At 44.0% G+C, this 26,627-nt stretch overlaps 1 protein-coding gene across 1 annotated transcript in view; it reads left to right on the forward strand.

Annotated features, from left to right (window-relative positions):
* RALGPS1 (Ral GEF with PH domain and SH3 binding motif 1) overlaps nt 1–26,627 on the forward strand; it is a 226,500-nt gene that overhangs the window by 87,951 nt on the left and 111,922 nt on the right. The window contains exons 6-8 of the mRNA XM_081103397.1: nt 6,453–6,542; nt 9,751–9,843; nt 21,880–22,006. Coding sequence (XP_080959523.1) covers nt 6,453–6,542; nt 9,751–9,843; nt 21,880–22,006 — 310 coding nt within the window. The remainder of the gene's footprint in view (nt 1–6,452; nt 6,543–9,750; nt 9,844–21,879; nt 22,007–26,627) is intronic.

Raw genomic sequence — 26,627 nt, forward strand, 5'->3', positions numbered from 1 at the left:
GGCAAAGTAGATTTCTCATAAGAAAAGACAGTATTTGTAAACCTGAATTTTTCTTTACTTTATGCTTTGATTGTTTTATTTGTGATTGATTAAATAAACTTTGTGTTCATAACTATTTTGCTTTATTCATCTATAATACTGTTGAGATATTTCCCAGGGGATATCTTAGTCTTCAGTGGCTAAACTCTAGTGCTAATTATACCATTGGAACAATAATGGTGATAATAGTGTCTGTATTTTAAAAGCTTACTAGCACCATGACCAAGTGGCATTTATTCTACAACTGGTATACATGGCTGGTTCAACAGTTGAAAATCAACTCATGTAATACAGTGTATTCATAGGCTAAAGAAGAAAAATCATACTATCATACTAATTGATTAAAAAAAGCATTTGACAAAATTCAACATCCATTCATGACTTTTTCGGAAATCTCAGCAAATTAGGAAGCTTTTTCAACTTGATAAAGGATATCTACAACAGTCCTGCAGCCAACATCACACTTAATGGTGAGACACTGGTGCTTTCCCCACAGGATTCGGAATAAGGCAAGGGTGCACTCTCTTAACACTGCCATTCATACTGGAAGTCCTGACTAGTGCAATAAAACAAGAAAAGAAAAGATATACAGATCGAAAAGGGAGAAATAAAACTGTCTTTATTCACAGATGACATGATTGTCTATTTAGAAAATCTCAAAGAAATCTATTTTTTAAAAATACATTGTGGAACGAATAAGTGAGTATAGCAAGGTTGCAGTTTGTAAGGTCAATATACAGAAGATTTTCTATACCAGCAACGAAGAATTGGAATTTGAAATTCAAAAAAAGCTACAATCGTACACAAACACACGAAGAAATATACTTAGGTATAACACTAACAACTAGGTACAAGTTCTGTTTGTAGAAACTATAAAACACTGATGCAAAAAAGCAAAGTAGATAGAAATAGAGAAATATTCTATTTTCATGGATTAGAAGATTCATTATTAAGTTCTTCCCAGTTGATCTGTAGATTCAGTTCAAGCCCAATCAAAATCTCAGCAAGCTATTTTATAACTATCAATAAACTGATTCTAAAGCTTATATGGAAAGACTAAGGACATAATACTGAAAAAGAACAAAGTTGGCAGACTCACTCTACCTGATTTCAAGACAGACAGAAAAGCTACAGTAATAAAGACAGCATGTTATTGACCAAAGACTAGACATCTAAGACAGTGGAACAGAATAGAGCAGCGGTTGCCAACTGGTGGTCCACAGACAACTGGTGGTCTCTGAGGTCCAAAAGGTTGGTGACCGCTGCAATAGAGAGCCTAGAAGTAGACCCATACAAACATAGTCAGCTGGTCTTTGACAAATGCATAGGGACAGTCAATGGAGTAAGGGTAATTTTATCAACAAATGATGCTGGAATAATTGGAATTTTTTCAGCATATATAAAAAAATGAACCTAGAGTTTACATCTTTCATAAAAATTAACTTAAAATGGACAGAGACCTAAATGTAAAAGCCAAAACTATAGGTCAGACTTGATAGACTTTCCTAAATAGTGGCAATTTAAGTGGAAGCCAGAAGTCAAAACTATAAAACTTTTAGGAAAAAACATAGAAGAAAATCTACATGACCTTTGGTGATTATTTATTAGATATGATACCAAAAGTACAATCCATGAAAGAAAAACTTGAAAAGCTGGACTTCATGAAAATTAAACATTTCTACTCTGCAAAAGACATTGCTAAGAGAATTTTTTTTAAAAAAAGCACAAACTGGAAAAAATATTTACAAAACACATATCTGATAAAAGACTTGTATCCAAAATATACTCTGAAAATTCAACAATAAAAAAACAACCCAATCAAAAAATGGGCAAAAGATCTGAGTAGACACCTCAGCCAAGAAGATGTGCAGATGGCAAATAAACATGAAAAGATGCTCAACATCATTTGTCACTGGAAAATGGAAAAGACTACATACCAATTAAAATAACTAATAAACAAAATTTGACAAATACCAATTGCTAGCAAATACCTAGAGCAACACAAACTCTTGTTCATTGCTGTTGGGAATGCAAAATAGTGCAGACACAATCCAGCAATGCACTGCTAGGTATTTGGTTTCTAATCTCATTGTCTACTAAAAGGAACCCAGGCTTTTTGGAGAAAAGTGGCTGGTTTAGGACTGGGGCAAGAAATGTCCAAGGTGAGCCTGTAGCACCTTATAGTGCTGGAAAATAAGGAAATGCTTAAACAAGCCCACAAACCAAAGCAATGCTGGGGGTCAAAGGGAAGGGATGCAGGAACCAACTGAAAGAGTCCTCAGTGGCTGAAGTGGGAATGATCTGAGCAACAAAATAAATGACACAGTATTGGATCAGAACCCAAAGTATAAAATAAATATAGGTGAGTCCATTCTGATATAAATAAGTGATTGGATAAATAAAGGGGGCAGACAAGACAAACCTCCTATGCAGAAGAATTCCAAATAATTAATGTACATCGTTTGCCCTCAAGAAGGTAGAGCAAGCATGGCTGCCCTCTTCCCTCTATAGCATCTTCCTTGGAGAGTTTGAGGTGAAAGTATTATTTATGTGACCAATTCCCTATTGATGGGCATTTTCTATTCTTTTGCTTTATAAACAGTGCGTCAGTGAACCTTCGTACATATGTCCCTCTAAATTTCTATATTCATAAGGTAAATATTCTAGGGAGAATATAACTTTAAAGACACATTCAAGTTGTTCTTCAAAATGGTCCTATGAATTTATATTCACCAAAACAGTGTCGAAAAGTACCAGTTTCTCCACACTTTTGGTACAATGTATGATTCACAAAGGGTTAATGTGTTTTCTTTAATATACAAAGACCATTTACTAATCAACAGTAAGAGGACGGATGTCCCAATAGAAAGATGGGTGAAGGACCTGAGCAGGTAATTCACAAGGCAAATAGTACAAGTGACCTATAAATATTCGTAAGAAAAAACTGAAAAGAAGGCAAAAAATGTTGATTGAGCAGTCATTAAAGAGATGCAAAATAGAAACAGTGAGATATTATTTTGCCCATTAGTTTAGTAACGAAAAAAAGAGTTGTAATAACTGGTACATGTGCCTGTGTATGGGAACACTGATCTGCTCAAACTTGTTGATAGATAAACAAATAGACTTTTTAGAGGCCAAGTTTTTTATATCTACTTTTGGAAAATAGGTACACATACTTTTATTCATTCCACCTTACAGGAATTTTATCCTAAGACATTAACTAAAAATATGTAAATATATATATATATATATAGTCACCACAGCAAAATTTTTTTATGTGTTAATCCTCACCCGAGGATATTTTTTCCATTGATTTTTTTTAGAGAAATAGGAAGGGAGGGAGGGAGAGAGCAAGAGAAAAAGAAACATTGATATGAGAGAGATTCATTGCTCAGCTGCCTCCCGAATGAATCCCAACCGGGGCTGGGGATTAAACCTACAACCCAGGTATGTGCCCTTGACCGGGAATCAAACCCAAGACCCTTCTGTGTTAGAGTGCGGGCCTGCACTCTAACCATTTAGCGATCTGGCCAGGGCACCACAACATTCTTTTCTACAACAAAAAAATTAGAAATAACCTACCCAACAGTAGGGGGTCACTTAATGATGCTATATTCCTGAGATGAAATACCTAGCAGCCGCCAAAAAGTATGTTGTGGAAGAATTTTATTCACTTATAGAAATTCTTGTGATGTGATTAACATACAACGTATACTCTTTGGAAAGAAAGGCTACGGACACGCACCACAGTGGTTATCTTGGTGGTCTGTATGTTGCAAGTAATTCATCTTTTGTGCTTATCTCTGTTTCCCTTGTTTTCTACATTAAGCTTCTTTTAAATTTTGTAGTTAGAAAAGAGAATTAAAAATGTTTAGGCCCTAGTTGGTTTGGCTCAGTGGATGGAGCGTTGGCCTGCAGACTGTAGGGTCCCAGGTTTGATTCCAGTCAAGGGCACATGCCTGGGTTGTGGGCTTGATCCCCAGTAGGGGGTATGCAGGAGGCAGCCAATCAGTGATTCTCTCATCATTGATGTTTCTATCTCTCTTTCCCTCTCCCTTCCTCTCTGAAATCAATAAAAATATATTATAAAAAATGTTTAAAACTGCCGAAACCGGTTTGGCTCAGTGGATAGAGCGTCGGCCTGTGGACTGAAAGGTCCCAGGTTTGATTCTGGTCAAGGGCATGTACCTTGGTTACGGGTGCATCCCCGGTGGGGAGTGTGCAGGAGGCAGCTGGTCGATGTTTCTCTCTCATCGATGTTTCTAACTCTCTATCTCTCTCCCTTCCTCTCTGTAAAAACTCAATAAAATATATTTAAAAAAAAGAAAAAAAAAAGAAAACTATGAAAAATGTTTAAAACTGCTGATCCTACCTTTGTAATATCTTCCTTACCTGCCCCTTCCTCCATCTGCCTCAGCATGGCTCTAGCTCAGGCCTCCCACCTCTCACTTAGACCATTGCACCAACTTCCTGTTGGGTGTTCCTATAAAGGGATCTAGCCTGTCATTCTTCTGCTCAGAAGCCTCTGGGACTCTCCTGTGTGTAATTACTTGTCTTAGGTCCTTCTTATCACTTTATTTCTCCAGACCCCTACAATCTGGCTTTCACTTCCCTTGTTAGCGTCAAATCTCCCTCATCATCTCCACCCCACAGCTGTTGCATTAGTCTACTTGGCTCTCCCTGGTCCTAGTGTATACACCACACCTCAGTCCTACCTTTACCTGTCGAAAGTCTACCTACCTTTCAAGACCTGCCTCCTTCAAGAAGCCCTCCTCTATCATCACCTCCCCCATACTCTAGGTCAAGCCACCACCACCAGCTGCCTCCTCCTCTGGTCACCTCCATACCAGGCAAGCACTGATAGGGTCTGGATTGCAGTGCCTGGAGCCTGTACACAGTAAGGGCTTCATGAAAGTCTGTTGGATTGAATTGACCTAGAGTTGCCTCCACATGTCATATGCTACAGATCAGAGTCAACTCTCCTGCTCTGTAAATATGTGTGATTTTTTGGCATGCAGGAATTTTTTAGATTATACAGGACACGTAAATGATCACACTGGAGATTATGTGGCATAAAAATGTGCATGTATTAAAATATAAGGTTTATGGGTATATCATGTGGTATCCAGAATATCTTCCTTCCATAACTGGCTAGTAAACATTTGAGTCTGAACTTAATTTTAGGCAATTCCTTGGGAAAAAATGATTCTATGGAAACCAGGGCATGCCCTGGAACCAACCACAGATAATTATGCAGAGAAAACTTTTCTATAATATTCCTGCTTAATGTGAAAAGCAGAGTTTTGATTCTTGGTTATTCTTTCCTTGTTTTCTCATTGGAAAGGGCCAGTACTTCAGTAAAGAGGATACATTTGGTTGCAGCAGTAAACGTGCTTTGTGAACTCTAGAATATTCTTAACTAATTTTTGTTTAGTAGAATTTAGAGGTTTTCAATGCCCCGCCTCCCTTTGAACCCCACACCCTGTCCCTACTCCCCACCTTTCTCTTTAGAGCTTCACTGCCCTCTTAGCCTCCGTGCTCTGCCAAGAGCCGTGGCAGCAGTGAAACCTCAGCCAGAAAGCTGGCCACTCCCCAGAGCTCTCGGCATAAAGCTCCTGTGTTCTCAGAGGTGTCATGCGAGTCAGCTACACATGGGGAGATGGCTTTCTTGGTCCCTCCAAAGGTCTCAGGGGCTTGAGGATGTTGATTTATGTGAGAGGTCAAGCATGAGTGATGTTCTGAACCAGAAGTACCAGGATGCTCTTTGGCATCTGCTGTCTCCACAAAAACATGTCCTTATCTGCATTGTTTTATGGAACTTTGTAAGATATTTCTGTGTCATTTTCATTAGTATTTGGGTAGCCCTACCCTAGAAAATTAAACTTGTTACAATTGTGTGAATATTGGTAAATTCTTCTTGTCTTAGGTCTGGCTGAGGATATGGATCTCGTGGGTGGTACTGACAGTATGCATATCCCTTTGGCCACTTGTCCATCCATCCATCCATCCATCCATCCATCCATCCATCCATCCATCCATGGCCTCCCCACATCTGGGATCCTTCTGAGTAGGAATCCTGTTTTACCTATCTCAGAATTCCCTGCAGCGCTTGTCGAGAGACTCCTGTCATGGAGGCGCAATAACTAACCCCTGGGGGACGACAAAAGTATTGACCTCTCAGCACCACTGTGTGTTGGAGAGGTGGTGCTGAGAGTAGGGCACCCATTTGCCAGGTAGGGTGTCATTAAGGAACCTGAGACCTCATACAACCCTGGGTGATGCTTTCCCAGTTTCCCAGCCTCTTGGAAATCCCATTAAAAGTGGTGGGCAGGGTGACATGGTGGCCCAGCATTTAACAACTTTTCTGGTGTGTGCGTGTGTCTGTCTGTCTATTTGTGTATTTTACTCTACAGGTCAGCTTTTGGGTTGTACGAGAAATTCTAACAGCACAGACTTTAAAAATAAGGGCAGAAATCCTGAGCCATTTTGTGAAAATAGCCAAGGTAAGCTGTTTTTATTTTATTTTTTAAATTCCCTTTCCTTTCCTTTCTCTCTTTGTCTCAAAATGTGTCCCTGCCCAGATGCCGTGGCTCAGTGGTTGAGCATCAACCTATGAACCAGAAGCTTAGGATTCAATTTCCGGTCAGGCCACATGCCCAGTCAGGACACATGCCCGGTCAGGACACATGCCTGGGTTTCAGACAGCCAATCAATGATTCTGTCTCATTGATGTTTCTATCTGTCTTTTCCTTTCTCTTCCTATCTGAAATCCATAAAAAAATATTTAAAAAATGTTTCCTCAATAATTTTGGAGCACCTGTGCTCTGGGTCTGCCTGGGCAGGATTCAGATAGGGGGCTGTGACCTGACTTCCCCAGACAGAGGCAGCTGGGAGACCGACCTGGATGCCCACTCGGCTCCCAACCCCCCCCCCCCCCCCCCCCCGACACACACGTTGGCAGCATGCTCCTCCACCCTGTGATTTTGGCAGCCAGCTATTCTCTTTGGCCTTAAATACTTTTCATGAGGCCCCAGGGGCTACCCCTGGGATCCATCCTCCTCCTCCTTCAAATTTAGCCGGTTCAGGGTTGGTGAGTTTACTTAGCATTGATTTTTATGATGCCATCACATCCTGCAGTTTTGTCCCCAGCCAGCAAACCTCACCCACCCATCCTGAGCTAAGACCTGGGCCGGATGACCCTGTTGCTCCCACTCCCAACTCCTGCCTGACGGGTTCTGTCCTTGTCAGTAGTTGGGTACCAACTCATGTCTGCATCCCACCTTTCCCCTCTTCCCTCATCTCTGCCAGCCCCGCTGTGGTCCCAGGGGCCTTTCTGAACCACTCTCATCACTTACACAGCCCAGCCACCTCCTCCCCACACACTTCTCCCGGCCTCCAGCTTGCCTGACCCAGCGGAACACTGTTCTGCCTGGTCCACTCCTTGCTTCATGTGCACCTGTTGTTTCCCCACCCCGATCCTAGGCCAGCTAACCTTTACTGAGGCCCCTCAGCAGCCAGGCACCGCAGCAGGAGCTTTAGGGAAATGATCGTAGTCAATGTCACATGATTACTATCCCATTCCCAGAGGACGAAAGGGAGGCTAGCGAGGTGAGTGTCCATGCCCAGGGCCCACAGAGTCCGCGGAGCATGCCTTCTGGGGAGCTGCTCTCCTGCCCTCCCTTGAGGAAGGTTAAGGGCATCCGTCTGTGAAGTATGTGTGTTAGGGGCACTGTTATGTCCTGTGCGTCTGAAGTACTTGGACCAGGCTGGGCTTCGTGATACTTGCTGTTAGAGAGTTTGTGCTGGGCCTCGTGAGAAAGTGCGATTACGTTCCAGCCTACCTCGTACTTTCTGTTTGGAAATGAGTTTATGGTCCCCACCCAAGGGACCGCAAGGGATCCCTTTTAACCTCTGCCATCTTCCGATGGTGGACCGCCATGCTGCACGGTGCCTTGGGAATGTGCTTGTGCAGGTTCCTCCTCTGGGCCTCAGTTTCCCATCCATACAAGGGAACGGGTGGACTGGATCATCTCCCAGAGCAGCGGTCGCCAACCGGTGATCTGCAGACCACTGGTGGTCCGTGAGGTCCGAAAGATTGGTGATTGCTGTCCCAGAGGACCTTCAGCTCTAAAGAAATTCTGTAACAGGTATAGTAATTCAGTTACACATGACGAAACTCTGTTCGCACAGAGAATCTGTTATTCCACAGCAGGAAACAATTAGAGAGCGTTACAAGATGTGTGAAGTCTGAACGCTGTGGTAAGGGAGAAATCTCCAAGTAGGAGCAAAGCCATGAAGACTAGGCATGAGGGCTTTTCATTTATTTGTCCATTTCACTAGGCCCTCCTGGGTGCTGAGCTAGGTACTAGGGATGTGATGGCAGGCACGACTTTGCCCCAGCCCTCAGGGAGCACAGTCCAGTGTGCTAAGGAGAGGCACAGACTGTTGTGGGGTCAGACAGTGGGGTCCCCGGACTTGGGAACATGGTCAGGAAAGACATAGTAGAGGCAGTAGCACCTGAGCTTGGAAGTACCCAAGATGAGTGACGGGAGATATGGGGGGACACGTCTTCCTGACAAAGAATGAGCAACTCACATCACCATGAGTGTTGACCCTGGCGTCAGGCCCTGGTCTAGGCAGTTTACATGCGCTGTCCCAGGTAGCAGAGGGGCCGTGACTTCCTTCCTTGTTTATTTTTTTAAAATATACTTTTATTGATTTCTGAGAGGAAGAGAGAGAGAGAAACATCAATGATGAGAGAGAATCATTGATCAGCTGCCTCCTGCACACCCCCCACTGGGGATTGAGCCTGCAACCTAGCATGTGCCCTTGACTGGAATCGAACCCAGGACCCTTCAGTCCACGGGCTGATGCTCTATCCACTGAGCCAAACCAGCTAGGGCCCTTCCTTGTTTTAACTATGAGAATGCCAAGGCTCAGGAGTAGTGTTTGAAGTGGTGACCTGTGCCAAGGATACACAAGGAGTGGGTGCCCGGGGGTGGGGGACTGGAGAGCCTGCTGCTAACCCAGGCTTCATGGACTCCCGAGAATGAGCCTGGGACCCCAGGCTTGTTAGCAGGCTTCCCTCGCATAAAACCAGGACCAGAGCCATTACATTTTTCTGCACTTACTCTTGACTGTGTCTCCTTCTGTTGCCCTCCATGGCAAGGAACTTGTCTGAGTCTGAATTGAATCCAAATGTTCTCACTAATTCCGGGTCTGGTTCAAAGGAGCATGGTCAAGTGGCTGGAAAGCCAGATCTGTCCTGCCGGCTGAGGCGGGTTATGCAGACTGATGGCGCCTTTCCTTAGCCCCCCATTCAGTGTCCAGGTGATCACCAAAGACCCATGCTGATACTGGCCAGCTGAGGTTTCAGTGCACAAAAGCCTGCTGGGACTGTTCAGATTTGTCTAAAAAATAAGAACATAAAGGGCATTATCAAACCTTCTTCTGAGCCATGTTTCTGTCCAGCAGCCAGACTAGTCAGCTTATGAAATTTTGCAAATGTTGTAGCTGCAAACTCACCTTGTGGCAATTTGAAAGGAAAAGAGCATATGGTTTCTATGAACTTCCTAGAACTACATTTTCTACATGAGATATTTTTAAGTGCAATTGAATTTCATAAATATGACATTTGGTAACACTTGAGCGTGTTTTTGTTCTGTTGTTTATAGCAGCAAAATAATCTATTCCATATCTTTTTCCCACCAGAAACTCCTAGAACTCAACAACCTTCACTCTCTCATGTCTGTGGTGTCGGCATTACAAAGTGCACCCATCTTCAGGCTGACAAAGACCTGGGCTGTAAGTGAATCTTCCTGAGTCTGTTCCTTTGATTTTGGCTGTCACTTCAGTGCTGAAGCTCTTCATTCCTTCAGCCCCAGAGGCTTTCTCTGCCTGTCCGCCCTGTGCCAACAACGGAGGACGACTGGGGGCTCAGGCACTGCTCCCTGGGCACCTTCTCTTCTTCAGTGGCCTCAGGAAGTTGGGAGGACACCGATGTGGATGAGTTTGGGACCTTCCTCTACCCTACCCTACCACGTCCAGTGTGACGGCCGGGTCAGCGCACGACTCCTGCCCTCCCTTGGCTGGTATTCGTCTCTGGCAGGCGCCAGACAGTGCTTGGCTAGGTCTCTGGGCTGATGGTTTGCAGCTGCTGTGGGTTGCTGGCCATTTAGCTAGGAGTTTCTCTGGAGAAACCTGTGACCCTCCTGTAGGGAAAACTGCTTTCTTCCTGAAGGCCATGGGTAGTTTCAGCCCAGAGGTGGAGTCTGATAGTTATATAATTGAGTCTGTAGGAAAGTTTTTCTGCTATAAAAATATCTCAGACCTCTTTATCCTCCTTAGCTTGGCACGGTGCCTGACACGGGGAAAGTAATCGCTATTTCCATAGCTCGTTAGCATTCACCTCCTGGCTGCCTGGCCCAGGGTCTCACAGCCACGCAGCCCAAACCTTTCAAGACCTGTTTATGTCCCACGGAACTGAAGGAAACGCTATGGAATTGTCAGCTGTGCTTCTGCAACTCATTTCCGACCTTCTCCCTGCCAGCCTGTGGGGCTGGGCTCTGTTTCACACTTGGCTAGTTCCAGGGCTTTTAGGGATTATATGTAGGTGATCAGATTTGAGCCTTGTTGCTTTAAAGTGCAATTTTCCATCGATCTAGCTCTAGCGAAGTCAGGTGAGGAGTGTTAGCTTAGACTCAGAGACCTGGGTTTGTGTTCAGGCGCAGTGCAGAGCGTGACTCCTGTGGGACTCGTTTCCCATATCTACTCAGAGAGTTTGGCCTAGGTTAGCGGTTTTCCATCACTGCTTTTGGAGCCCCAGGGGTTCCTTGGAGCTGCCGGGGTGAGGGTGCCAGGGGCTGGGGGAAAAAGGGGAGGGTGCCAAGTAGACAGTGGGGCACTATTTCTATCAGAGCAGCTCTGTTTGTATCAGTTTTGTATACCGGCTTCTGGGTGAATTTCCGTAGAGCAATGGCTTTAGAGGTGGAAAGCAAGTTTGGAAGCTGCTGGTTTATGCAGTAGCTGCCAGCCCTGTGATTCCCTGACTCCATCTGAGCTTGAGGCTTTTTTTCAAAAGTTGCTTGGAGAGTCTTTTTGAAATGAATTTTCCATCATGTAGATGCTGTTATTGTTTCTTGGACTGCTGGGAGCTATGCATGGACCCAGAGGAGTGAACGATGAATCTCATGGTGTATAGACCTTCCTGTCAGCGGTATTGTGGCTCTCAGGGGCCCTCTAAGTTATGGTTATGAGGGCTGTCAGGAGTCTCACAAGCCAACGCTCACCCACCTGTCCTGCTAGTCCAAGGACACTGGTGTACACAGAGCATTTGGGAAACGGAGAAGGCCAAACACATCATCTTTCCCCTTCATCCTGATCACCCAGCTCAGAGGAATTGAGACTGTATTGTATCCCTGACACTCTCCATGCCTGTCCTTACACAGCACGTGGCACATCTGCTCTGTAGTTTTGTTCACAGATCCACCTCCCCTCTGACTGCCTGCCTTTATGATGAGGCCTGATCCCCCTGTATCCCAGGTGCCTGGCTGAGTATGCACTTGTTTGAATTGTATATGTTTATTGTGCTGAATTGAATTCTTCTCTTGCTCCTAATTTCTGATAATAAGATTTGCCATAGAAATGTAGCCCTCCCCCACTTGCCCCTTGATCTGGTCCTGGTGAGACCTCGGGCCCAAGAGCAGGGAGGAGCAGGGGCACCAGGGCACTGCTGAAGTATTTATAGTCTTCATTTATCAGAAAAGGAATCTGAGGTCCAAGAGGCACAGTGACCTGTCCAAGATCACAGAGCCAGCGGGTGCAAGCCGATGTGCTGCAGCCTTGCCTTGCCGGGCCTCCTCGCCCATGTTCTTGGCCAGCGTGTCAGATGAGCTGGCAGTGATGGAACCTGGCGTTGGAACCAGGGTGAGCGCAGGGCTTGGAGAAACAGGCACTCTCGCTGTTGGGAAATGGGTCTGGAGAAGGGAGGCTGGTTCCCTGCCCTGGGGACAGGGCAGCCTGGCTCCCTGGCATTGCTCTGAAACCCTGGGTATCTGGGAAACAGGAAGAAGTGAGCTACAGGTGTGGGAGGAGACCTGCCACCTGGTTGCACCAGTGGTGACCTCCAGTGAGGACCAGTTGGTCATTAGCTATAGGACAGGGTAACCTTTTGGCTGGCCCCTGCTGGCTGTTGAGTGCCAACAGCTGAGTGAGCTGGGACAGGATCGAGATTGGTACCAGGCACAGGCCTGCACATAGTAGGTGCTTAATTAATGCTGACTAGATGCACAAACAGGGAGGGAATCAACTTTGCTGGCCTGGAAAAATACAGACAGGGTCTGATTTATCCCAGTACTAGGGCCACTTGGGAATATTGGCTGCCTCAAAGCCATGAGACCTTAGAAGTTATATCAGCCAGTTCTGATTTCCTGAGTACATATGACCGTGTGTACTTACTCATTCTGCAAATCAAATATTTATTGAATGCCTCCTCCATGCCAGGCCCCAAGGCTCTGCTCAGGGCCTCTGTCTTCATGAGCTTTCTTTTTAATGTTATTCAGCGGAGACAGACATGTTACTGAGGGAGAATAAACACATGCCTAGTCTGCCTGGCACAAGAACTGATCGATGTTTGTTGAATGCATGAAGTAATGAGAAAAGAACTGTCAGATGGGAACAAAATGGTCAGAAGACTGAAACAGGAGCATGTGATAGAAACGACCGGATGTTTAGGGAAGGCCTGCCCGACCCCTGAGTAACAAGAGGAGCCAGCGGTGCCAAGATGAGGGCACGCGCATTTTAGGCAGAGGGCTCAGCCAGTGCAAAGGCCCACAGCGGGAAGAAATGCAAAGGCCATTGGGCAGGAGCACAGTGACCCAGGAGGAGTGGGTCAGGATGCCGTGCATGGGAAGCCGGACCAATCAAGAAGGGCCAGGGCCCAGCAGAAGAACTAGGTTGTATTCTAAGTGTAGAAAAGGGTTTTAAACAGAGACCGACATGATCTGGCTCACAGTTGCATTTGTTTTTTAATTACAGTTGCTACTGGGTAGAAAACAAATGGAGTGGGGGACTCTGGAAGGAGCCCACAGTGGGATGGCGCCTCCTTAGGAGGTTAGGGCAGAATCCAGGAGAGAGGCAAGGCTGGCCGGGAGGAGGAAGTGACAGTGGACATGGAGAACGGGAGACTGATAGGAGAGGCATTCTGAAGACGGGGTTGGCAGGACTTGTGATGGATGGGATGTTGGAGGTGAGGAAAAGAAAGGAATGAAGGATGCTTCATAGGTTTTGCACTCGAGCAACTGGGAAAATGGTGAAACTCAGTCCCAAGAGGAGACTGACTTATTCATGAGTGACCTGGGGATATGGGATTCCTGGAGAATGGGTGAGTCACTCCTTACAGTAATTAGGATCATGTGCTATGCATCACACACGTACACACACACGCACACATGCACGCACATGCACACATGCACACACACACGCACACACACCCACACGCACAGCTTGCTCTGTGCACGTTCCTATTATGATTCACTCTTTCCTACTGAATTGATCCAGAGATTTTGACTCATCTGCAGCAGCAAGTGAAAATGAGGTTTCTGGCTGGTAGGACATCTCAGTTGATGGGCCAGGAGGCCTGGTCTGCAGGGTGGTGACTTGGAAAGGGAACTTCTGGGAATGGGGCTCTCACTCCCAGACATCTGGGGGCACAGGGTCATGGAGCTGCAGTTCTGGGAATGGCTACTTTGCAAATATCCTAAGAAGGCAGATGTGTTTGTATTTCAGATTTTAGGGTCTTTCATCCAGGAAGTATCCCAGTAGCCCCCGCTCTGAGGTTGAGAAGGTGGTGACAGGCATGGGCTGCCTGTTTCAGGCTTTCCCAAGCCTTAAGAGGTGAGATGGTGAGGGGTGAGGTGATGGAAGGCAGAGGAGACCAACACTTGTACTCTCCAGTTGCTCCTTTCCCAGACATTTTTCAGTGGCCCTGCCTGCGCTGCCTCTCAGAAGCTCCCAACCATGGATTCTGCTGACTTCGCCACCCTTATCTCTCTTGACATCGTCGCAACATTGGACACTGTTCATCGCCCTCTTCTTGAAAAATCTCTTCGCTTGGCTTGGTTCCCTTCCTGCCCTTCTTGGCAGCGGGCTCCTCCCCGCCTGCTTTTGTTCCTCCCTCCCCCTGGATGCAACTGTTCTGGAGGCTCTGACCCCAGTTCCCACCCTCCCCAATCCATTTCCCATCCCTTGGGGATGTCACCGGCTTGGAGAGCTTCAGCCATCACCTCTGTGCCCCAGCGGTGGCTGCCTCCTCCCTCTCCCTAGCCTCTCTTTGGAGCCCTGGGCCCGCGTTCCCACGCCTGCCCCACAGAGCCCTCTGCTCACATGTTCTTTTCACAGCTCACAACTTGGCATGTCTGAAATCCAACTTTGGTTTCCAGGAAGTGACAGTGGGTGCCAGAAGCCTCTCTTAGCAGACTGTTTTGGACTTCGAGGCAATATGGCAGACTGAGGTGATAAGGAATAAGTTTCAGCCTCCCAATTGCCTGCTCCACAAACACACAAACACACACTGGAAAAAATACAACCAAAATAAAAACCAGGAAGCAATGCTGAGCCAGAGCTAAGAAAGGGAAGTCATTATGTGCTAGAAATAAAGATGCTCTCAGAGTCGGCACAGTTAGCAGTTATGTGAAATGGCCAAGGCCCTTACAGGGGGCTCAGCGCCTAATGCCTGCACAGGGAGAAGAGGCCAGACTGCAGCCTCCATGTAATTCAGTTCCCATGGGAACCAGAGAGCCATCCGTGTCACCTGTCGGAAAATATCTGTTCACCTGGGAAGTCCCCAAGGGAGCATGAAAGGAAAAAGTCACCTTGCAGAAGCTGTCATGCTGGCCTGTATGTCAGGTGGCTGTGGGCTCTGAGGCTCTGAATTCCTGAATTGTCTGGGGACCCCAGGTCAAGAAATGAGGGGCAGTGTGGACTCTTGATGCATACATGTTGGCTCAGCCTTGGACCTACCTCTTATGGTAAAGATTAAATGAGTAAACATATGAAAAAACAACATACAACATGTTTAGAATGACACTTGGCACATAGTAAGGGCCCTTGGCAAACTTTTTAAGGGACCAATCTCTACCTCCTGGCTTACTCTTGGGGCTTTGTGGGAATGTCTCCTTGGGTTGCCGTGAGTGGAATTTTTAAAAATGAGCTATTTTTATTGGAAACACCTAATTGTCATACAAGATTATACATTCTGTGCGTATGTATGCATGTGAATGTATGTTTGTATGTATATATGAGTGTACATGTAAACTGTTACAGGATATTTTTTAAAAGGTAAAATCAAGCCGAAACCGGTTTGGCTCAGTGGATAGAGCGTCGGCCTGCGGACTGAGGGGTCCCGGGTTCGATTCCGGTCAAGGGCATGTACCTGGGTTGCGGGCATATCCCCAGTGGGGGATGTGCAGGAGGCAGCTGATGGATGTTTCTCTCTCATCGATGTTTCTGACTCTCTATCTCTCTCTCCCTTCCTCTCTGTAAAAAATCAATAAAATATATTTAAAAAAATAAAATAAAATAAAAGGTAAAATCAGGACTTATACAAATACAAAACGAATACTTGTCCAAGATTTTATTTAACTCATTAATTAGTGAGAGAGCAGTAAGATATCACAACTGTATCAAGGAGAACCCAGAGTGCTTATAGTCAGGTAAGGAATGTTGAAATACTTTTTTAAATGGAAATAAAACTGTCAGTATTCCCCGGGTGATAACCAGGCATTCCATGACACACAGTTTGCCTTTCTGTGGACAGGAGTTGCTTGCAGTGTAACATTTTCTGCACGTTAACTTTTATCTGTACAGAGTTTAAATAGCCTTAGTAAAAAACACAGACAGATGACGGGGATGCCTACTAAATTCAAAGCCACAATTTTTCTTATTTATGGCAATCTCCATTGCATGTAATATTTTACATTAGATATATGACTTTGTGGCTTATTTTTCAGAACTGATAATTTATATCTAAAGAGGTGAAAATTACCTTTTTAAAATGCCCTAATTTCATCCCTTACTTATTCCACACTCAGTCTGTTGAATCCATTGGTCCATAGATTAGCCACAGCACTAAAAATTCTTTCCATACCAACAGTAGACACTGGAATTAAAGTAGGACTTTGAGCCAGTTTTACATATTTGGAGCAGCAGGCTCTTTGTTGAAAAACATTTCCACGTATCAAGAAATATTCTCTCAAGGCAATGGGACAAGATACCAAAGTCCTCATAAAGAGGATTTGGAGGGACTTTTATTTTTTCCTCCATGGAGACAGTTTCCAGATTTGAACTATTTACCAGAAGAAGGGGGGGTTTTCATTATTAGTCAAATACAAGTGCCACATACAGGCTCTCAGAGTCTGGTAGAGGAAATTTCCAAAAGCAACACTTCTTCAGGTATTTGATCAAGGTTTGTGGTCTTCCTGGCTTTTGACCCCTGTGGTTTATGAGTCCCTATAGTCCCTTGCAGCTGACACTTAGCACCATGAAATTTATTTAAAATTAATATGCAAGAGTTGATTTTTACCTTGTAATTTTAGTTCACTTTGCATTTGTGGTTATAGCCCCTTTCTCAATTCTAATGTTTTCTATTTCTGCTTTTTGCCTTATTTGTAGAGATTTTACCTGTTCTGTTGACATTTTATATAAATTAGTTCTTGGGTTTAGCTATCATTTCTATAGGTTTGGTATTTAGTTTTTTGTTTTTTAACATACCAGTTTCTGATTTTACCTATTAATCAATTTCTTACCCCCCCCCTCTAGTTTCTTGAGTTGAATGTTGAGTTGATTTATATTCTTAGTTTTTTAATTGTAAAAGTTTAACACGATATGTTTTCTCTCAGTATACAGTTTTGGCCTCTTCCCATAGTTTAGCATATAGTATTTTCATTATTTGTGGCTTTTAAATAGTCCATAATCATGGCTTTCCCCCCTTTTACCCAAGAATTATTGGAGTGTTTTTCAAGGAATTGGATTTTTAAGTGTATCATTTTTAGTTTTCTCCTTTTATTCAACAAATACTCAGGCAGTTCCCTCTGTGTCGGGAACCATAGCACAGCCACTGCCTCATGGTCTGGGTCGTCAGTCCAGTGAGACACAGATGGAGCCACACAATTAATCGCAATCACAATGAATATTATGGAAGAACATCTCAGGGTGCCCCACAACTTCTAAACTTTACTACAAGTGAGGTGGCCTGTTGTACTTAGTGAACTTCCCCTCACGCTTATTTCCTTACCTCTTTTCCTGAACGAGAATGCTTTTAGTATCTCTTTGACTCAGGTAGGCGGACAATTTATTTTCTTTTACGTATACCTAATGGTTTCTTCCTGGGGCTTCCTATAAACTCTAAAATCTCAAGGACCCTCAGTTCATATGAAGTGTTTAGTTTATGGCTGTACTTGTCATAAAACTTTAAAACATATATAAGTAAATGCTGTTATTTTTCGAATGAACAAACTATATTTTAAAAATTAAATCTTAAAATAATTTTTTGGCATAATACATGCACGTTAATTTTAAAAACCACTAAGTACTGAAAGGCTTAGTGAAACAAGAGCACCCATCTCTCCGTACTCTATTCATTCCCCAGAGGCAACCTAGCTGTTAGCTGGTTCTGCTGGTCGTTTCTGCCACATTCCCACCAATGTGCGTTTTCTGTAGTTTCTTGATCCATTTACTTTTGACAGTATTGGGTGACTTCTTCGTATGATAGATGCTGGTTTAGTGTTCCTCATCTTCCCTCATTCTTCACGCTCATGTTACCACAGTTAAGTCACTTGTTAAATGAATACTTAGTGTTTTAATTATTAGGGCTGTGTAAATACGGTTCTCTGTAGTCAAGTCGTAAACTATTAAGGACATGTCCTTTCTGGAATATTTTTGTTTCCCTAGAATTCTAACTCCCTTTAAAAAAACCTTACCCTAGCTTCCTGCTATCTACCAGATATTATACACACACACACACATGACCCTTGAACAATGCAGGTTTGAACTGGACAGGCCACATATATGCAAATTCTAAAAAATTGACCCACCCCGTTCAATTGACCTGCGAAGTTCAAGCCTGCATTGTCCAAGGCTCAATTGTGTATGTATATATAACAGTTTATATATAATACATTATATTATATTATAGATTTTAATATCACATTTTAAATATATAATATTTTACTAGATTTTAATGTGTTAAAATTTTTTAAATTTATTTTTATTATATATAATAAATATATCTTTTTCCAACAAATGTGTGGTCCTATCAGGTTTTTATAGCACCTTCTCTTTCTCTGGACACATCTCCCATACGTGGACCAGTCGTTCTTAAGGCCTGCTGTTCATCTGTCATCCCAGCAACTCCCTTTACTGCTCCTGGATTGGACCCACTGTTTCCTATATCCTATGTCTTCCTGTAGTAGGTTTATTCCTTTATTTTGCTAGAGGAATTTCTTAAGTAGTTTTCAGATACATGATTGGGAAATAGATGTTCTGAGCTTTTCCATGACTTCTATCGTCCTATGCATTATTATTCAGAAGTCTGATGCGACCCTGACTTCCATTTGTGGGCACAGGATGGAGCAGATGAGTGAAGCTAACCAGATCTAGCCCTTCTGAATATGTGTGAGTGTGGGGGGTGGGGGGTGGTGGAGAGTATGTATAGAGAGTATGCACAGGGGGAGGTGTGCACTGGAGGAACTCGGCTTTCAATTTCGGAAGCATGCAAATGTGACTGCCTTGGTTGTCCCACTCTGCCAGAGAACCCCAGTTATTGACTTGAGAAATCTGCAGAGCAATTTTCAGGGACATCCTCCAGGAATCTACGCTAATATTGGCCTGGTCATATCCATGTCAGGACACAGATGCCATGCTTTTCACCTCTGTGGTGCTATGCATAGAGGTACTCGACAGGCTGGGCAGATAGGATGAATGTGGAAGGGGACATGGGCAATTTCCCAGCTGGGTCCAGAGAGTCAGTGGTATGGGCATTGGGCATCAGCATGGGTCAGTTGCAGTGAAGTGAGGGTAACACACAGGTTTGTTTGACTGCTGGATGAACATGGGTGATAGCCAGAGATTTCTGTGGGGTTCTAAGTTGCATTAATAAAGAAATGACCTCCTCATCAAGAGTATGAGGGGCCTGCCAAACTTTACAATGGGGGCAGTTCATAACTAGAGTCTCATTCTGACCTGGGTGTATATTGTTCATTTAGTGAATTTCTCATCCTTAAATGTTTATCCCAAGTGCTTCTCTCCTTGGCACTTCTCTCACCCATAATTTACTTATTATTTGTCTAGGTTCTTGGTCTCTGTTTACTCACCGTGTTGCTATAATAGACATCTCTCTCCTCTGAATTGAGTTCCCCAAGGATACTCAGACTGTGATTATGAATCTGAAATAGAGGCAGTAGTCTTGGCCCCATCTTTGTCACTTGGCTTTGTGAAGACCAGATGAGTTGTATGTTACGGTGCTTTACAAATAGCAAATGGGGGATGGTGTTATTTCCTGTCCATTTGTTAATGTGATGAATTACAGGCTCAAATTAGCAAGCCAGCTAAGCAGCCGCTGTCCCTAGCATCTGTGTAGCATCCCCACCCTGACATGTCCTGGATTTCTCAATAGGAAAAAAACAACTTGCTATTTACTCTCTAACTTCTTTGGCACCGGGACCTTTCTTTAGCTTATTCTTTTACTGCTCCTCCTCAAAGTCCTTGCACTGTCACTGCTCAGCTGGGTCGTTGCACAGCTATGTCCTCTGTGGTTCCAGAGGCTGAGGAGCAGGGAATTGGGTAGGGCCTGCCCATGGCAACCCAAGCTCCCTGATGTGCCAGACATGGCCTGAGTCTCAGATTTGCAGACCCAGGTCTTGGGAACTGCCCTGCACGTGTACTAAAGAAACCTAAAGGGATTACTTCAGTTCCAAAGGCCTGCTTTTCCTGGTGCTTGATGTCCCCTGGTCCTGTTCCCCTGCGCTCTGCTGTCTGATGGGCATTGAACACTGGCCTACCTCAGTCTGGCCAATGTGGCAGGTCTGCTGGTCCAGGTCCTTGCACAGATCATTGGCGTCTCAACACCAAACGTGACCAAGGACACTCTAGGACTAGGTTCCCTCTCCATTTATACTCCCGGGCTCAGTCATTGATCGCAAATCCCAGAGGCACTGGGTCCTGGAAGCTAAACTTTTTTTTTTTTTTAATATATTTTATTGATTTTTTTTACAGAGAAGAAGGGAGAGAGATAGAGAGTTAGAAACATCGATGAGAGAGAAACATCTATCAGCTGCCTCCTGCACATCTCCCACTGAGGATGTGCCCGCAAACCAGGTACATGCCCTTGACTGGAATCGAACCCGGGACCCTTGAGTCCGCAGGCCGACGCTCTATCCACTGAGCCAAACCGGTTTCGGCTGGAAGCTAAACCTGAGGGAGCCATGTGCTGTGCCAAAGCCAGCCCGCTCCAGTGGCCTCCCTAAGACCCTCTTTTTAAGCCTGTTCTCTCAGTGCAGACTCCTCTCCTCAAAGCCATTTTATTCAAGGAGACGTATTGCCATTTGCTGGCACTGCTCCTTGACCTGGGACATGCAAGATGAATAGTTTCCATGCTTTCGTTCCAAAAGCCTCCTATGCACATTGAACCACCCTTTCCCTGGTGACTAGCTTTACACACCAGAGATCTGTCATAAAGGATCTCGCTTCTCTAATCCCTGGGCTGTGGATACCTGTTCCTCCTGTATTTTCTCAACTAAGTCATCGCTTAGATGACTGCATATGCATAAAAAGCTTGGCTTCTTTTAATTAAAATACCATAACCACTGTAAATATGACGCAGACATAGACTATAGCAGCGGTTCTCAACCTGTGGGTCGCCAACCTGTGGGTCGCGACCCCTTTGGGGGTCCAACGGCCCTTTCACAGGGGTCGCCTAAGACCATCGGAAAACACATATACAACAGTAGTTCTCAACCTTCCTAATGCCGCGACCCTTTAATACAGTTCCTCATGTTGTGGTGACCCCCAACCATAAAATTATTTTCGTTGCTACTTCATAACTGTAATTTTGATACTGTTATGAATTGTAATGTAAATATCTGATATGCAGGATGTATTTTCCTTGTTACAAATTGAACATAATTAAAGCATAGTGATTAATCACAAAAACAGTATGTAATTTTATATGTGTGTTTTCCGATGGTCTTAGGTGACCCCTGTGAAAGGGTCGTTCGACCCCCAAAGGGGTCGCGACCCACAGGTTGGCGACCCACAGGTTGAGAACCGCTGGACTATAGGGACTCTGGAGAGACGGCCTGGCTATGGCACAGCACACACAGTTGAATCGTGTGAAATTTCCTGGGGCCTTCAGCAATGGCAGAGATGTTGAGGAGAGAGCCAGTAGCTGTGGACTCAGGGAAAGAGGCTGATGTAGCTGTGCATTACTCTGGGACATGGAACAATTTGCTTTACTCTCTGGGCTCCTTGCTGTTGTAGGGTCTGTACATCTGGAGGCAGGTGCTGTGCAGGGGGCTCTGGCATCATGTAGAACAGTGTTCCAGGTAGCTTCAGCGGCTGTCGTCCAAGTGTGAGAGCCTACGAAAAGTGACTGACCGAGGCCATGGAACGTTCCATCTCCGAACAAAGCTGCCTCTTAAACCCTTTAGTTGTGCTCTGGATTCAGCACAGCACAGATACGCCATTCGGATGTTTCCTTTTAGTCTTTGCCCACAGTTGTCCTTTCTCTTTAGCTTCTTCCGGTTTATTTCTCTTCTTTCTCATACCTATGTGTTCTTCTCACTCCAGCTTTTGAATCGAAAAGACAAGACCACCTTTGAGAAATTGGACTACCTGATGTCTAAAGAAGATAATTACAAACGGACTCGGGAATACATCCGAAGCCTGAAGATGGTTCCCAGTATTCCCTATCTAGGTAGGAGTCCGAATCGGTTGTTATTTATTAAGAAACCTACTCGGTGCTAAATAAGATATTTTGTAGTTTCTAGTTGAGAATTTTCCAGGAAGCAGCATGGGCCATGGATAAAGAGGTAATTAATTGCTTGACTCCTTGGATTGAAATAGGTTGTTGATACTTCCCAAGGATGGGAACCTTGATGAGAGCCTTGACATAAGGGATATTCTGCTTCTCACACAAGTGACCTGTGAATCCCAAGCCTCCCCAACCTGCAGCCCAGAAAGGTCACAAGACTCTTACTGGTTCATCCACATCCTCCCAAACTGAGTGAACTCAGGACCAAACGCCTCTGTTTTGGTTCTCTGGACATTATTAATGCGCGCGCGCGCGCGCGTGTGTGTGTGTGTGTGTGTGTGTGTGTGTGTGTAAGTAAGTCCTAACCCAAGGATATGTTATTGATTTTATTTATTTTTTTAAATTGATTTTAGAGAGAGAGGAAGGGAGAAAGAGAGAGAGAAAAACATTGATGTGAGAGAGAAACATCGACCGGTTGCCTTCCCTATGCATCCCAACAGGAGATTGAACTAGCAACCTAGGTATGTGGTCTGATCCAGAATTGAACTGGCAACCTTTGGGTGCATGGGATGACGCTCTAACCCACTGAGCCACACCGGCCAGGGCGTCGTACCAACAAAATTAAAATAATGATTATCGATTCTTCTGATTAGAAAATAATACACATTTATTGTAAAAAATTAGGAAGAAATTTACTATAATTTGTTATCCCACCTAGAGATAATCTTATTTTGCTTCATCTTTTCATTTATTTGGGTGCATTTAAAAAATTTATGTTTATACTACTGTGAGCATTTAATATTATTATCTATATTTTTATACTGTGATTCAACCCCATTAAACTCTAATTTTATGAAAAAATATTTCTATCTTTTTATGATCTAAAAACAAGGGAAAATAAGGTTTTATAGAAGTGACCTCTAATATTTTCAGGGATCTAATGCAGTTTGTTGGACAGATATTTTTGACAACTTCAAATTTTCTTCCATGAGCATTGTTAATTTAGATTTTCTAATTTTCTTAAAGCCAATTTGGAAAATTTAATTTTAGTAGAAAGTTGTCCATTTGATCCAAGTTCTAAAAATGATTAGCATAGAATTTTTTCCTCATTTAATTTTTTTGACTATAGAGTTTTATATGGTATTCTCTTAAAAAATTTAACCTCTGCGTGGTTATATTTGCTTTGTATTCCTAATAGTGTGCATTTTTCTTTCCCCCTTCTTTAACTTGTTTGCCAGGGGTTGTCTGTTGTCTTTCCCAAGACTTAGACTTTGTATTTGTTTGTCGGGCACATTATCCTGTTTTCTGATTCACTGTGTTCCGTCAGCGTAGAGGTGCTTTCTCTCCACATTCTAATCCTCTGAAATTGGGATGCATCTTTCCATTGATGGTAACAGAGCATGTGGCATTGCTTAATTGGCAGCAGTTTTTCTTATACATGAAATAATGGTGCACTTTATAATAGACGACATCCTAAATTTGATGAAATATGGAATTTCTGCTTTTGTCTTTTATAACTCATTCCTCCTGTTTTCCTTAAATTGTTTGTTTTTTTTTTCTATTACTTGCCTCAGTTGAATTATTGGTTCATTTGTATATATACCATTCTTTCCACTTTAATTTGGAAAACAGTAAAGAGTATACATTTTCTTCTAATCACTGCTTTTGTTATATCCTACATGTTTTAGTGTATCATGTTCTCACTGATATTGTTTAAATGTTCTGTAATTATGGTTTCAATTTTTCTTTTATCCAAATATTACTTAAGGCAGTGTTTTTTAAATTTTCAAGGGTGTGGTTTTTTCAAGTGGCCTTACTGAGATGTAATTCATGTATTGTCTATGTAGTGTGTACAGTTCAATGGTTTTTAGTATTTTCACAGAGTTGTGCAACCATTAGTACAATTTAGGACATTTTTATCACCACAAAGAGAAACCCCATATCCATTATAGTCACTCCCTTTTTTTCTAGCCACCCTACTCCTCACTTATCCATCCTCAGCCCTAGGCAACCACTCATCTACTTTCTGTCTCCATAGATTTGCTTATTCTAGACAGTTCATATCATTTGAATCTACAGTTTGTGGTCTTTTATGACTGCCTTTATTCCCTTAGCATATGTTTTAAAGGTTCAGCCACGTGGGAGCATGGTCATACTGCATTCCTTCTTATTCCCAAACAATATTCCATTGTATGGATACACTTCATTTTATTTATCCATTTGATGGACATAGGGGTGGTTTCACTTCTTGGCTATTATACATAATACTGCTATGAACAGGCTTGGTTTTTAAAAACATAGTCTTTCCTCTAACTTTTTTACATTAGTTTAGAATATGTAACATATATGCTTTCCAGGTTTTTAAAAATGTTTGAGATTTGTTTTGTGGGTTAATATAAGATCAGTTTTTGTAAATGTTTCCTGGGTGCTGGAAAAGAGGGTGTAATTTCTCAAATTGCTCTTTTAGTTACTCAATTATAATATTCAAATGAATAATTTTGACCACTTGGTCTCAGGACAGGAATATATGTTGGAATTCCCTTGCCCTGCATTATTGAATAAATAGAAGTTTGTTAAGTTGTAGATTTATTTCAAAGTGTCCCCTACAAAGTGATCTTGATTACATTTATTATTTGCTTTTACTTCTTTGAAATATGTAAGTCTGAAATGTTTTATTTCTCCTTTGCATTCATTTTATATATCTTTGACTATATTTTGGATTTTAATGTTTTAAATTGCTTTGTCTTAGGAATGATCCTTGAAAATTGCATTTAGTTGGACCCCATATGCGAGACCTGGCCTTTTATTAGGGGAGAAAAAGTCCCGCATTTGTTGAGTCTTAGTCATATTATTGGATTGAATATCATCCTATGCTTTCTCTTTCATGTTTTCTCATTCTTTCCTCATCTCCTCTCATGGCTGCTGTAAACTGTGATGTTTTTCTACGTGGTGACTGGCAGATCCCCTCTCACATCCAGAGATAGAGAGCATGCTGATTGCATAGCTCCAAAACCACTCCCACTTTGTTGGAGGCTAATCAATTGAGGGATGAGATTGATGGTATTGGGATGAGGGAAGTCTAGCACAGTCCACTGGTCCCATTAGCCAGTGTTCCAGGGTCATTAGGGATGGCCTCTTCTCTCTCATGAGAAAACACGAGAGCTACCGTGGACTGTCTGCTTTCTCTGTGTCGGGCACTTCCCTAAGTTTTAAATGCATAATTGCAGTGAATGCTCACAGTAGCCTAGTGAATAGGCAGGTGCTGAGAGGTTGCCTGGGGTCAAATACTGGAAAGTGGCAGAGCCAGGACTCTGCCCAGATGGTCTGGCTTGAAGCCCTGAGCTTTTAGCACTGCCCTCTCCTGACTCCCCACCTCTCCTGTCCAGGTCATTATTTTCCTCTCCTCCCTGGGGTTGCCACCTGTACGTCCTCTGCCATTTATGACTGTGGATGGCCTCCGTCGGGCGCTGTATGAAGTGAGATGAACTGTGGTACTCTCTATTCTTGGGCCACAAAGCAGTGCTGCCTTGGGTTCCCAAGAGCATTAGTCCATGGTCTCAGCCACGGGCAAACTGGACCAATACCATCTCCCCTTTCTGACCCATGTCCCTAGTCACCTGACCAAGCATATGTACCCCAGGTTCCCCCACTACAGACGAGTCCTGTCCTCAGGCCACTGGCCAGAGGCGTCTGTGCGTCACCATGAAAGCTCTCATTAGACTTGTAGTGCACAGGTGGCCTGTGCAGCCCTGAGGCTCTCCTTCACCTCATCTCAGCTGCTGCTTCATGGCAGGTGCTTCCCAAGAGATTCCGAGTGTAGGCCCCATTCTCCTGCAAGGCCTCCTGCTTCCATCTCTAAGCCAGCCAGCTTCCCTGCCTCCTGCGGTACCTTCAGCCTTACAATAATCTCCCTCTCCCCTTAGGCCAGTGGTCGGCAAACTGCGGCTCGCGAGCCACATGTGGCTCTTTGGCCCCTTGAGTGTGGCTCTTCCACAAAATACTGACTTCTGTGCATGGGCCACGAAGTTTCAATCGCACTGTACGTGCACGCCCGCAGGTGGTATTTTGTAGAAGAGCCACACTCAAGGGGCCAAAGAGCCGCATGTGGCTCGCGAGCCGCAGTTTGCCGACCACTGCCTTAGGCCAATTGCACTGCATTTCACATACCTCAGAAGACTCCTGACATATACGGGAGTCGTAGCTGCTGCAGCTTCATTGAAAAGAGTGAAGCAGGATCCCATTCTGAGTCTCAGTGGGGCCCTATATCCAGAGGGCAGCTCAGAGCCCTGCCCGCACATCTGATGGCCATGAACAGACGCTACGCAAGTGCAGGTCGTGGTTTCAGTACTGGATTCCTTTTGAAAACCCAATCTGTTCTGGGGATGAGTTTGTTTATCAAAAGAGGAGGCATTACATAATTCCTGGAAAGTGCAACATAGGAAAAAATTGTCTGAAATGGTTTTTCCCCCTGGCAGAGTCCTCCCTGTAGGACTTTCCCAGGGGGAGAGGGAGTTATGCTTGGGGATGACTTTCGGTCAGTCCCTGCTGTTTCCAGCTGCTTAGC

Source organism: Myotis nattereri (assembly GCF_964212035.1).
Source record: "Myotis nattereri genome assembly, chromosome: 12".
Taxonomy (NCBI): Eukaryota; Metazoa; Chordata; class Mammalia; order Chiroptera; family Vespertilionidae; genus Myotis; species Myotis nattereri.